Raw genomic sequence first — 13,242 nt, forward strand, 5'->3', positions numbered from 1 at the left:
AAGAGGCACAGCAGGAGGCAGGCATTGTGTCGCTGCAGGTTAAGTTGCCTCTTGGGAGCCCTGCATCTCATGTCAGTGCCTGGGATCGAGTCCCACCTCTGCTTCTGATCCAGCTTCCTGCTGATGTGCTTGGGAAGACATGTCTCCGCTCTCTGGGTGCCTGGTAATATGAACTCCTTGGGTGGTTCTGCATGCTGAGTTCTGATTAATGAGCAGAAAGGATTTGACTTCACAGCTGGAACACTGAAAAACTGCTTGTGTGGGGGCCGGCGCTGTGGCGTAGTGGTTAAAGCTGCGGCCTGCGGCACCAGCATCCCATATGGGTGCCAGTTTGAGTCCTGGCTGCTCTACTTCCAATTCAGCTCTCTGCTATGGCCTGGGAAAGCAGTAGAAGATGGCCCAAGTCCTTGGGTCCCTGCATCCGTGTGGGAGGCCTGGAAGAAGCTCCTGGCTCCTGGCTTCTGATCGGCACAGCGCCAGCTGTTGCGGCCAATTGGGGAGTGAACCAGCAGATGGAAGACACCTCTCTCTCTGTCTCTCTCTCTCTCTCTCTCTCTGGCTCTACCTCTCTGTAACTCTGTCTTTCAAATAAATAAAATATTAAAAAAAAAAAAACTGACTTACGTGAGCCCTTACAGGGCTCCCTGCCTCCTTCCTGGATGGCAGTGGCCACATTGTCAAGTTGAAGTCACCCTGAAGCAGGGTCCCCGAGTGATTCCAAAGCGCAGAGCTCCTGCCAACTTTGCATGGGTGGCATGAGCACGGAGCCATCCTTCCTTGTGCTAAGCCACTGAGGGGTTGGGGTTCCCTCTTTCTGCAGCGTACCCCAGCGTATCCTGACTGATCAGGTGATGGGGCAGGGGGAGAAACAAGGCCGCCTCCTTTTGGTATGGATGCCTGTGAGAGTGATGAGTCCACAAAGAATGCCACCAGGGAGCCTTTCCCGTGTCAACAGTGACTGCAGTGAGGAGAGAAAAACAAAACAGAAGATGTGAGAGCTGTGCAGAAGGAATGCAAATGCAGAGCGTCTCCGCTCTGTGTTCCTGCTCAGCACCTGGAGACCGCATGGCTAGAGCAAGTCTCGCCTCTCCTTAGGGGACCTGCCTGTGGGGGTGGTTCCCGCAGCTGTGAGGCAGCCATCCATCAGCGCGCTGGCCGCTCAGGGAGAGCCCTGGATTTGGGCCGGGGAAATGAAGGAATGGGAGGAGCTACGGAAGATGCTGCCTCCGTGGAAGCCTCTGTCTGTCCCGTGGGCTCAGTCCCTGCAGAGCTGTGCTGCACTGTGGCCAGAGGCCTGGGGTCTGATGGTCCCAAGGTGATGAGTCCCGGGCAGGGGTGAGGCTTTGTAGCTGAGACAAGCTCCGGAGGAGACCAGGGTGTTCAGGTCAGGGCCGGGAGGCCGCCCCAATGCCTGTAGAAGGCTCAGTAGTAGAGCCACCTGCAGCAGTGGCTGAGTATTGGAGGGGGGTACACTTCAATATTATGCAGTATTACCTCTGGCCCGCATCTTCCCAGGAGAAGAGTAGCTGAAAAGGGTGACTGATCCCAGGGAGTTAGCGACATCATTTGCAGCTGAACCTGACCCCAGGAGTCTTTATGAATGGGCTGGCATCTGGGGGTGCTGTATGCACAGGCTACAGCTGCACACGTCCTTTCCTGGCCAAGAAAAATGGCTCACTGATCCTCAAACACACACGTGGCCATGCATCACCACTGAGATGATGCAAATCAAATTGGCAAGAGGGCACGGACCTCCTCCAATCCCCGCCAGCTCAGCTTGCCAGGCCCGACTTGATTCACCTGTGGCTGATCCTAACTTAGAGACGGGAAGGATTTACATACCCTGTCCTTGCTCCCTAGAGCCACCCAGGCCATCCATCACACACACACACACACACACACACACTCGGGCTCCTGGCAGTTCTGGACACTCCCTTTAGGAAGGTGAGCTGCAGCAGCACTAGGCATTGATACTCCAAACCCACCATAAAAAGGCCCTGGGTAGGCTCCATGTGACAGGGACAGAGATGGATATTTCAAGTTCTGCTAAGTACTGGAGTGTCTCCTTTAACATGAACCCTCTCCAGCTCCTCTGGGTTTTTAGGCACTTGGAATCTGACAGTAAGCAGGCCTTGAGCGGCTGGCTCCTAATTCTCCTTGGGAAGGAAGTTCCTAGGGATGGAAATGCCATCCAGCGAGGCAGAGGCCCTGGGGTTAGCATCAGCTCTGCCTCGCGCTGCTGTGTGATTGTGGGCGAGAGACTGAGCCATTCTCAGCCTTAGTGTCCATCTTAGAAAACAGAAACAAAAACAACACCAAGGCAGGTGGCTGTGCGAGTTGCACTGCGAGCATCTAGCGTGCCTTCCGAGAGGACGGGGGCTGAGATGACATTAAGACTGATCGAGGCTTGGAAACCAGCCAAGGTGTCTGCCTCCCCTGCTGTGATGTATGCCGCGATCTGCAGAGACTGGCCAGGCCCCAGACTTGCATCACGATGAACTCCGTCGGCGTCTCCACCGAGAAAGAGGGAGGCCACCTCTGGCCTGCCTCGAGCCAGAGGGACAGCAGAAGCTGCAGGCGCTGCCGCAGCCTCTCCTCTCACAGGCTACCGTAACATCTCACACGGTGGTTCTCACACCAGTGGCCCCGAGGAGGGTTTGTGGATGCACAGATCCCTGGGCCCTCCTCCTCCTCCAGGACGGAGCAGGACTGGGGCGGGCCTGGGAATGTGCATTGCTAACAAGTTCCCAGGCTGGACCGGCCCACACTCTGAGATCAGCAGCTCCAGAGCCATCTGCATTTCTCAAATGCAGGGAGGGGCAGAGCAAGACAGAGCAGCAGCCTTTCCAGTCGCTGCAAAGTCCTTTAAAATTGTTTTTATATGAAGGACTTTACTCTTCTGATAAACCCTGGCGGGTCCCAACCCGCTGTGAGGCACACACTGCGCGGGGGACACCGGAGGAGAGACAGCCTGCAGGTTGTTAACCGTTCCCCCTCCACGGGTCTGCCTCTCCGGGAAACCTCACTAATGCCCACGTGTGTCCCCAGGTTTCTGAACCAGCCTTTGACAGGAGCTCAGCTGGCAAAGTTTACAGGCCGAAAATGAAATGCACACGCCTTGGGCAATGAGTCATCTCGGTGAAGACACCTCGGTCACAGGGGCTCTTGATTTTACCACTTTGACTGGATGTGGGGCAGAGCTCCGGGCAGCGAGTGGAAAGCGCAGTCCCACAGAGCCCTGCTGGACCCTGTGACAGGCGGGCTCCAGGGTGGTGGGACACAAGACCAGGGCTGGTAGGGCGAGGGGCAGGGTTTCCAGGATAAGGGACACGCAGTCAGCCCATCTCCCCCGGCCAGGCCCCCTCCCCGCAGGATTCCTTTTCCTACATGAAATAAAGCAGCAGCTAGATACGCATCTCTGGAGGAAAACGTCTGTATTAAAAGCCAAAAAATCCACAGAAGTACAAGAAACGCCCAGCAGGCCACGTCACTGGAGAGCGGCTTGGAAGGTTTCTGGAGTCCGTTTGCAGCGGCGAGAAATCCTTCCCACGCCCCGCCCCCTCCCCTTAAAATAAATTAGAAAACAACAAATCTCAAATACAACTGCGTCCGGATACAAAGAGCTCCTGTACTACAGCAATAGTGATATAATCTTTTTGTTTTGTGATTTTTTTTTACTAAAACTTTCATTTAAAACAGTTATTAAATATATAAAACAAATACACAGGATTTGGTCATTTTCTGCCAGGAATCAGGGCGCGCGTGGAGGCGGGCAGGGGGTGCGACACTGGGAGGGGGGAGGGCCCCGCTTCTCGGCGCTCAGCCCCGGCAGTCGCGGATCCCGCCCTCACGCCCCGCGGCTCGCACCTGCTTTTCGGTAGGAGCGAGCAGCCCCACACAATCCGCGCTTTCCCACCGCGCGGGGGCCTCCCCGGCGGCCCCCTCCCGGGAAGAAGAACGAAGGACAACTACGGCACGGAGTCCCCGGCCGGCGCGCGGCCGCGGCGGTCACTTGGTCGCCGCCCCCGAGGTGACGGCCGCGGCGGCGGCGGCGGCAGCAGCGGCGGCGGCCGCGGCGGTGGTGCCCGCGGGCACGGCGGCGGGGGCGGCGGCGGGCGCGCTGGCGGCCGTCCGGCGCTGCTCCATGCCGTTGGGCAGGAAGCCGGCGATGATGGGCACCGGCCAGATGAGGGCGGCCACGCTCCACACGACGATGACCAGGGTCATGAAGCAGGCCACCAGCGTGGACTCGATGGGCTTGCGGTTCAGCCGCCAGCCCGACTCGCCCTGCAGCTCCTCCAGGCTGAAGTCCAGGCAGCAGAAATGCAGCGGCTCGCCCTGCAGCCACAGCGGCCCCGGCGGCGGCTCGGCCGCGGGGTAGGCGGGCAGCGCGGAGGGCGTCCCGGCGGTGGGGCCGGGACCGGGCGCGGCGGGCCGGAGGCGGCCCGGCCGGCGGCCGCGCACCCAGCCGCAGCCCACGCAGAGGCGCAGGTCCTGCTGCGCGCCGCCGGCTGCCAGCCCCAGGTGCTCGATGAGCAGCGGCGGCCCGACGCGGTGGAAGGCGGCGGCGAAGAAGGCGCGGCCGTGCGCGTTGGTGGAGAAGAGCAGCAGGTCGCACTGGAGGCCCCGCGGGCGGCCCCAGCGCACGAGCAGCGAGCTCAGCATCTGCCGCTGTACGCTGATGTTGCACGGCGCGGCCGCCGGCGCCTCCTCCGGACCCGCGCGCTCCGGGTGCCCGGGGGCCGCCGAGGCAAGAAGGCGCGGGGCGGCGGGCTCCCCGGCGGACGACGCGTTGGTGGGCGCCCCGAGGAGGCCCGGCGCGTCCGTGGCGCCGCCGCGGGCGGGCGGCAGCGGGCAGGCGGCGGCCAGGAGCGCGGCGAGCAGGGGCAGCATGGCCTGCGGCTGGCGCCTACGCGCGCGGGACCGGCGGCGGCTGCATGGCGAGCGGACGGCGGGGGCCGCGAGCGCCGGCGGCCGGGTGGAGCGCGGGCGCGCCGGGCACCTGCCAGCCCGCGCGGAGGCGGGGAAGGCGGCGTGCCGGGCGCGGGGATCCCTCCGGACTCGGCCGCGTCGGGGCTTCCCCGCTGGCCCCTCCGCTGGGGCCCTCGGACGGCCGCGCTGCTCTAGCGGCCCGGCGCTCGCGCGGAGCAGGATTCCCCGGCTCGGCTCCGCCTCCCGCGCGCCCCGCCCCTCCCCGCCCTCCGCGCGCGGGGCGCGGGGACTCAGGGAGGGGGGGAGGGCGGGGTTCCACGCGCCCGGCGGGCGGGGCTGGCCGCGCGGGGCCCCGGGGCAGTCGCGGGCTGGGCGCAGGCGGGGCCCGGCGCCCCCGCGCGTTGGGAGAGCCGCGTCCGCCTAGGGGAGGATTGAGGGCCACCAGATGGTGCTTCGGTCCCGTGGGCTCGAGGGTCGCCTTCGCACCTGCGCCTAACTCCACCCGCCCGATTCACGGAAGGGGACACTGAGGCAGGACGCGGGCCTCCACTGGCCACTTCAGCGGCCAGAAGCAGAATTCCGTGCCACCAGCTCTCTCTGCAGTCGCTCAGAACCGCCTACCCTGGCTTGGTCCTACCCTCAGAGCAAGCGAACCCCGAGGCGGATTCAAGAACTCTGCGGCTTTCTGGGGTGGAGAGGGCCTGGCGGCACGGACTAGAGGCTGTGCGGCTCCGGGAGCCCCGCTGGAGGCTCCCCTCCCAGGTAACCGCCGGCCCCTGGCAGGTGCGGTGAGTGCGTGTTCCGGGGAGGTCGGTGAGAATCCCTGCGCGGGCTGGCCGGGTTGGGATGTGGTGGGGAGGGTATGAGCACTTTGCTAGTAAACTGCCCTCTCGCACTCGCAAGCAAACTTCGCTGAGCCCTACGGGAATGGCCAGTGACCGGAAGCCCTTCTGGAAACTGGTCCCTTGCTTTCTGACAATAAGAACAAGGGGTCTGAAGGCTGCAAACAGCCTGGGGAGGTACAGGTCCTCGCGCACCCCCACACATGCTGGCGGGGCACGTCCGTCTTAGGACTTGGTGGCAGTCACCTCACAGGGGTGCTGCTGCCCTGGGTCTCTGCATCTGTCCTGCACAGTGTCCAGCGGTGGCCGCTGGGATGGAGTTACTGCCCGTCCAGCCCAAGTTGGCTTTCTGGAATGCTTCTTGGTTTCCACAGAGAGGGACTCCCCTTTTGTTTATGGCTCCAGGGAGGATGATGGGCATTTTCCTGTGTTTCGTAAAAATGACAGCTCCTTCCAGCCGTGCGCATCTGGAACCCGCTGTCCGATGTGGCAGAGCTGTCTTTCCTCGGAGCCGAGTGGCTGGCGAGTCTCCGGGGCCGTGCCAGGCCTGGGTATCCAGGCATGCGGTTTTTTTTGTTTTTTTTTTGTTTTTTTTTTTTTTGACAGGCAGAGTGGACAGTGAGAGAGAGAGAGAAAGGTCTTCCTTTGCCGTTGGTTCACCCTCCAATGGCCGCTGCGGCTGGCGCGCTGCGGCCGGCACACCGCGCTGATCCGAAGGCAGGAGCCAGGTGCTTCTCCTGGTCTCCCATGGGGTGCAGGGCCCAAGCACTTGGGCCATCCTCCACTGCCTTCCCGGGCCACAGCAGAGAGCTGGCCTGGAAGAGGGGCAACCGGGACAGAATCCGGCACCCTGACTGGGACTAGAACCCGGTGTGCTGGCGCTGCAAGGCGGAGGATTAGCCTAGTGAGCCGCGGCGCCGTCCCCAGGCATGCGTTTTGAGCCAGGCCACTGTCCAGGACGGCAGGTGGCGTTCTCTGGGATTCCAGCTGGAGCTGTCCTGGGCCTCCGCGGACATGGTCCGTGCAGCAGCGAAGGGCCGGACAGGCAATTTCCTGCAAAGCGGTGACCCCAGGACCGGTGCCAGCCCAGCACCCTGCCCCTTGTCCAGCACACGCAAGGACCCCCTCTACCAAGTCCTCATTCACAGTGACAGTGTCATCTGGGCAGCGACACAACTCCCGATTTTCGATTGATTTTCTGTCTTTTTGGACCACTGGAAATTGAGCGTGGCAGATAACAATTCAGATATCCCCTGTGGGGTTCACTCCTGTTACCAGCAAGAGGAGAACTATGTAGCACAGGGAAGAGGCTCAGTACCAAATGGCCGATGTGTTACCCGCTCTCATTACCCTTTTCTCTGCATAGCCTTCAAGCCAGTTGTTTGACAAAGGTCGTCCCTGAACGTCACAACATCTGGTGGGTGTGGGACTGGTTTCACCGTGAGAAACTGAGGCTCGGGGTGGTTAAGTAGCCCATCTGTTAGACCTCAAAAATGTGTGTTCTTTGGGGAAGTAGAAGCATCCCATCTCAGGGGGATTGGCTGCACGTGCGCTCGATGAGTAAAAGGTGCGATTCCCTCTGAGTTGGAGAAGATGACTTTCAGTGGGTGTCTTGTAAGAGCCATGTCTGTGTCAGAACATCATTATGGGCCAGCGCCGCGGCTCACTAGGCTAATCCTCCGCCTAGCGGTGCCCTCACCCCGGGTTCTAGTCCTGGTCGGGGCGCCGGATTCTGTCCCGGTTGCCCCTCTTCCAGGCCAGCTCTCTGCTGTGGCCAGGGAGTGCAGTGGAGGATGGCCCAAGTCCTTGGGCCCTGCACCCCATGGGAGACCAGGATAAGTACCTGGCTCCTGCAATTGGATCAGCGCGGTGTGCTGGCCGCAGCGCGCCAGCCGCAGCGGCCATTGGAGGGTGAACCAACGGCAAAGGAAGACCTTTCTCTCTGTCTCTCTCACTGTCCACTCTGCCTGTCAAAAAATAAACAAACAAAAAAAACACAGCATTATATAAAGGTCGGAGCATGGCGGGGTAAGGATTCCAATCCAGCTACCCCGTATCTGCATCCTTGTTCTTTCCCGCCATTTTCACAGTCCTCTAAGATGTGCAAATGTTACTTCTGTAAGAAAAATAAAGTCCCATCACTTTTCTGACTGTGGCCGCTTTGGGATCGTCCCTTCAGCTCAGCTGGCTGGAGATGGAACTGCCGGCCCTGTTCGTAAGCTGTGACTCCTGGCCACCTCCTGTGCCATCGCCAGTTCCAGGCACATGTGGAGGAGCAGACTCCAGGCCTTTGCCCGTGCTGCTTCCGCGGCCCCGGGGTGACCGCGCGTCCTGCCTTGCTCTCTAGCTTCCTTTTGTCTCTGCTCAGGCATCAGCTCCCCAGGGAGGCCTTTGCCGATCCTCTATAAATAGCAGCTGTCCCCACCGTTCCCCCGTTCTCCTATATGGGGCTCTTCTGCTGCCTGGAATTACTGTCAGCGGACACGCTGCCGGGGGCAGGGGCGTGGTGTCCAAAAAGCTCCTGGAAGATGCTGAGTGTGGAGAAACTCTGCATGGGCTTCAAATCTTTTTGCACCCAAATGTTGTCTCTTGGCTGCATTCTCTGCACACTTTCTGAAGTCCGCCGGTGTGTTTTTCTTCTTTCCGTCTATATTGGAGGATCAGCTCTCCCAAAGCGGGACACGATACATTTTGTTCTGTGGAAATGCCGGTGGCACACAGTAGCGGCTGCACCAGTGGCTGCGGAGTGAGTGGAGTGACTCCGTCAGACTGGGCCCCGGCAGCAGGCAGGATGCAGGCAGCAGCTTTAGGGAGTGGAGCACCATAGACCCGCCTGGGTGTCCCTTCGCGTTAGGGGAAAAAGGCACCCGAACCCCCCCCATCCCCCCAGATCTTTCCGTTTTAATAAAATGATTGGAAGACGTCGGCGAGTCTCCGTTTTGTCCATACACTAGGGACCGCGGACTTTTCTACACGGGATTGTTAGAAACCACTACGGGAGGACTTCCAGGAAAGCACTTACTCATCACGCACGGTCGTTTTGTGCTCCACGTGTCCTGTGTCCCTCCTCGGTGCTCTTTAATTTTGCCGTGTGCTGCCTATGGAAGTAGTGACGTTTAAAGAAATGCTCTCTGTGGTTTATTTGAATGCCTTTCATCCGTCGACCTCCGAGTGCCGCAGGTGCAGCCGTTTCTCCGTTCTCTTAGGATGTGGGTGGAATTAAGATATTATTACCACACAGTGCAGGCTGACAGACATGCAGGCACCATGAGTGCCTTGTAAGTAGGACAGAGACAAGATGGGGCAAGAAATGAGGGGCTGAGCTGCATCAGAGTCCCCGGCAGAGGCTGTGGGTCCCGTGGGGGGTGTGTGTTAGGAGGGAGGACCGGGAGACGGGGAAGAGTGCTTTGCACACCAGTCTCTCTGGGGAATCCTGTTTGTGACATGGGCAACCTGCAGGCTGGCTGTGGGGACAGCTGAGAAGCTGCATGTGTGCACGCCGGCACCGGGGCGGTGGTCTGAAGCCGTTGGGCTTGGCTGATCAGTCCCTGATGGTCTTTGGTCTCTGGTCATTGCGGCTTCCACGCAGCCCAGCAGGCCCCCAGAGGGGCCCAGCCAGTGCTCCAGAGTGTAGGCATGCGTCCTTCCTGGGCACTGTGGTCACAAGGGACCCCTCGTCACTATTGTCCCCTTGGATGCTGGCAGCCGTGACAGGCTGCCCATAGTGAGCCGCGGGCCTCCCTGGGACGAGGCCCCCGAAGCCGGCGTCCGTGGTTGCGCAGGCTTCCTGCCGTCGGGTGCTGCGCGCCTTTGCCTGTGGCTGCCCCGTGCACGCGGTGGGCAGGGGCCGCTGCTTGTGTTTCTGGGCTGTTAGATTCCTGCGGGGCGGCTGATAGGATTTCAGCAGAGACGTGGGAGGAAAGGAGAATCTGTGAGTCTGGAGAGATGGGGCATGTCTGCAGAGAAGCGGGAGAAGGAGCCTGGCGCCCCTGTGTGGGAGAGACCACGGAGGAGAGAAAAATGCCTCCCAAACAAACGTCTCTTGTGGGCGTGGCCCGGTGGTGGTGCCTGCACCACTGGAAGCTGCCCCTTACCCAACACTTGTGTAGCAGGCCCTGCGCCGAGTGCTTGGAGTGTATCCTCACGGCGAAGTCTCATGAGGAACAAGATGCTGTGGCCATTTTACAGATGAGGTACACTGAGGGTCAGAGGAGTCTGGTCTCTTGTAAAGTCATACGGTGGCGGGGGAGGACCAAGATTCAGGCATGTCTGACAACCGCGTTCTTAACTGCAGCTCTGCTAAATGGCCTGCACCATCTGTAATAACACTGTAAGCTCCCTCCCATGTTACCGACGAGGAAGCAGGGGCAGGATGGCTGGCCTCTGGCGAGGGCTGTGTTGCCTGCAGGCCCCATGCTCAGCCCTACGTCCTAATTCCGACAGGAGATTTCCCAGTCTGATGCGTGCTCGAGGGGCAGCTGTGGACTGCACCGCCTTTCCCAGAGGGGCCGGGGCTCCGTCCAGGGCTCTGCCTTCAGGGTCCGCTCGGCACCTGGTTAGAGAAGATGCTAAGTATTGGTGGGGAGCCTGGGCTTCGTCGAGGAATGCTCCGCTCGGCCAACTCCAGCCTGGGGCTCCCAGTCTACTCAGGGAACTTCAGGTGTGACATAGCTGGATTTTAAAATAATTTATTTATAAATGATATGGCGACATGTTGAACAGAGAGAGAAGACTTGGAATTTGGCTAACCCACATATGCTGATGCGCATTTCCGTCAGTGGGTTTTGTATCCACCTTCTAACAGATTTGTCATCTGGTGTGTGTAATTCTGAGGGTTTTAGTGCAGATGACCCAGGAGGCATGGCTGGGTTATCAAAACCAGGACAGCAGAGTGATCCCCTTCAGCCACCAACGGGCGCCACCCACGTTCAGGCCGGCTGCTGCTACACAGCCCCAACACTGCCTTCAAATGCAATAATTGGCATTCCCTTTGCAGAAGGGCAGAAGAGAGGGGGGAAGCAGACACCCATTTTGAGAGAGCAGTAGCACGGGAACCCGTTTAGCAAGGCTTTTCATGACTTCCTCCTGCAGCCTGTGCACGCATGTGGGCCCTCCGCATGACCTGCTTGGGCACGCACAGCCAACCAGCCGTCCCGCCTGGCATTCCCTTCATGTTGAGGCTGTCTCTTGGTTCTGTGCTTTCTGTCTTTCTCCTGCAGGCCCCGGATTCTGGGATCTGAGAGTCGTGACTATGAGCGTGGCCTTTGGAGCCCCGCAAACCTGGCTTGGATATACTGCCTTGCTGTGTCTCAGTTTTCTTGTCTGTACAATGGGCTTAATAGCTGCTGTATTGTGAATGTTCGGTAAGGTGTTGGTTGTAGAACAATGAGGTCGGTGCCTGTACAGGTTAAGTGCTCAGCAAGTGAGATGCTTTTTGTTCTAGAAAATACTCTTTTAGGGAACGCAGGCATGTGGTTCCTCCTCCATTCCCTCCACTGCTATGGAGCTCGGTGTATTTTCACTGAAAAGAATCAACGCCGTTCGCATGGAGCCATCTCTGGTGCTTAAGTGGACCTGGAATACTGTGGCTGTGAGAGCCGGAAGGGACCCCAGAAGCCCCCGAGAACAAACTTCTACACGTGGAAGCTGAGGCCTGGAGAGGGGCAGTGACCTTGCAAAGGCTCATATGTGGCTGGACGCCAAGCCCCCCGGCCAGCTGGGCAGCAGGCCCAGCACCTCTCCAAGGGCAGCGCTCTGCAGGACGCTTGCAGCTGCACTGTGAAAATGAGGTGCGGTTGCAAAGTGAGAGCACAGAGCCTGTCTCATTCATTTAGGGGCGATAAAGAAAACCCTGGGCTCCATAATTGCTGGAATCACACTGCTAACTCGATTTGCAGGGTGGACGATTGATTGCATGGGCAGAGGGTGTTGGTGCCCTCGGCCGGCTTCGGTCCTGATGCAATTAGGCCTTGTTCCCTCCAGCTCTGCTGAGGGCCTGGTCAAGCCCCCTGCAGACCCAGATGTGAAATGGAAGCTCTAGCTGGACCAGTCCTGGCCTCAGGTTCACAAGAGAAGCCCTTGGGGGAAGAGGTAAGGACTTGGAGCCCCTGTCCGAGTGTAGCCCTTGGGGCCATTACTAAGCTAATTAGTGAGCTCTAACCACACGGGTCTTCAACTACAGATTCCAGAAGATTCTAAGTTATCTGTGGGTGGCACTTTTCCCTACTGTCCTACCCAGGGCCAGGTCTGGAAGGATAGTTGTCTCGGGGTTTGAATCACTCGTAAGCTGTGTGGCCTTGGGCATGGTGCTTACCACACTGATGCCCGGTAGCTCAGAGACATCTCAGGCTGGGGACGTCTGCCTCTGGCCACCTGGACGAAGCCCTGGCTGCTTGCTCATGCTCCTCCCCCCACGGCGCTGAGCCTGCTTCACAGGACACCTTGCCCAGCGGGGGTGTGGCTCAGGGCCCTTCTCTGCCCCTCTGCCTGCTCTTGACATCACTTTGGTGCAATCTGGGCCACGCTTCCTGCTCCCCGGGCTGCTGGCCCAGCCCGCAGTTGCTCACACAGCATCAGAGTCTGCAGGGTGGCCCCCTGCTTGGGACTGAGGGCCAGGACCACCCAGGGCCTGCTGCGCCCTGTCTCTGCTCCCCGGCTGGGCCCCTGGGTGGCAGACTCCATCCCCACTGTGCCTGCTCTGCCCTCTGCACTCTGGATGATGTATATCGTGAGCCTCTCTACACTGCTGTCAGCTCCAGAGTTGCAAGCGGCTTTTACCTTGAGGCTCATTTGGATCGGCTGGCAGCGGTTGTCCGAGAGCTGTGTTAAGGATTCAGAGCTGGGTGTGCACTGTGGCATACATAGTAGGCTAAGCCTTCGCATTCGGTCGGTGTTGGCATCCTATGTGGGTATCGGTTCATGTGCCGGCTGCTCCTCTTCTGATCTAGCTCTCTGCTGTGGCCTGGGAAAGTGGAAGAAGATGGCCCAGGTCCTTGGGCCCCTGCACCTATGTGGGTGACCCGGAAGAAGCTCCTGGCTCCTGACTTTGGATTGGCACAGCTCCAGCTGTTGCGGCAACCTGGGGAGTAAACCAGTGGATGGAAGAACCCCCCCCCCATAACTGCTTCTCAAATAATATTTTTTTAAAAAGTGTTTATTTATTAGAGAGGCAGAGAGAGAGAGAGATGTCTTCCATCTACTGGTTCACTCCCCAAATGACCACAATGGTCAGAGTTGGGCTGATCCAGAGTCAGGAGCTTCTTCCGGGTCTCCCATGTGAGTGCAGGGGCCCAAGGACTTGGGCCTTGTTTTCCTTTCTCAGGCCATAGCAGAGCTGTAACAGAAGTGGAGCAGCCAGGACTCAATCCAGCACCCATATGAGATGCTGGCACTGCAGGCAGTAGCTTTACCCACTATACCACAGTGCCGGATCTTTTTTTTTTTTTTTTTAAGAAGGATTCAGAGAAAT

The 13,242-nt window shown here is 59.3% G+C and overlaps 2 protein-coding genes across 2 annotated transcripts in view; one reads left to right on the plus strand and one right to left on the minus strand.

Annotated features, from left to right (window-relative positions):
* Nucleotides 1-3,417: 3,417 nt before the first annotated feature.
* On the minus strand, nucleotides 3,418-5,190 carry TMEM158 (transmembrane protein 158). The gene has a single exon (XM_051851699.2). It carries the CDS (start codon nucleotides 4,891-4,893, stop codon nucleotides 4,009-4,011), a length of 885 nt encoding a protein of 294 aa, XP_051707659.2. The 5' UTR covers nucleotides 4,894-5,190; the 3' UTR covers nucleotides 3,418-4,008.
* Nucleotides 5,191-5,288: 98 nt separating this feature from the next.
* Nucleotides 5,289-13,242, plus strand: part of LARS2 (leucyl-tRNA synthetase 2, mitochondrial) — a 288,717-nt gene continuing 280,763 nt past the window's right edge. The window contains exon 1 of the mRNA XM_051851689.2: nucleotides 5,289-5,694. The gene's annotated coding sequence lies outside the window, so the exon portion shown is untranslated. The remainder of the gene's footprint in view (nucleotides 5,695-13,242) is intronic.

Source organism: Oryctolagus cuniculus, chromosome 10 (assembly GCF_964237555.1).
Source record: "Oryctolagus cuniculus chromosome 10, mOryCun1.1, whole genome shotgun sequence".
NCBI classification, from domain to species: domain Eukaryota; kingdom Metazoa; phylum Chordata; class Mammalia; order Lagomorpha; family Leporidae; genus Oryctolagus; species Oryctolagus cuniculus.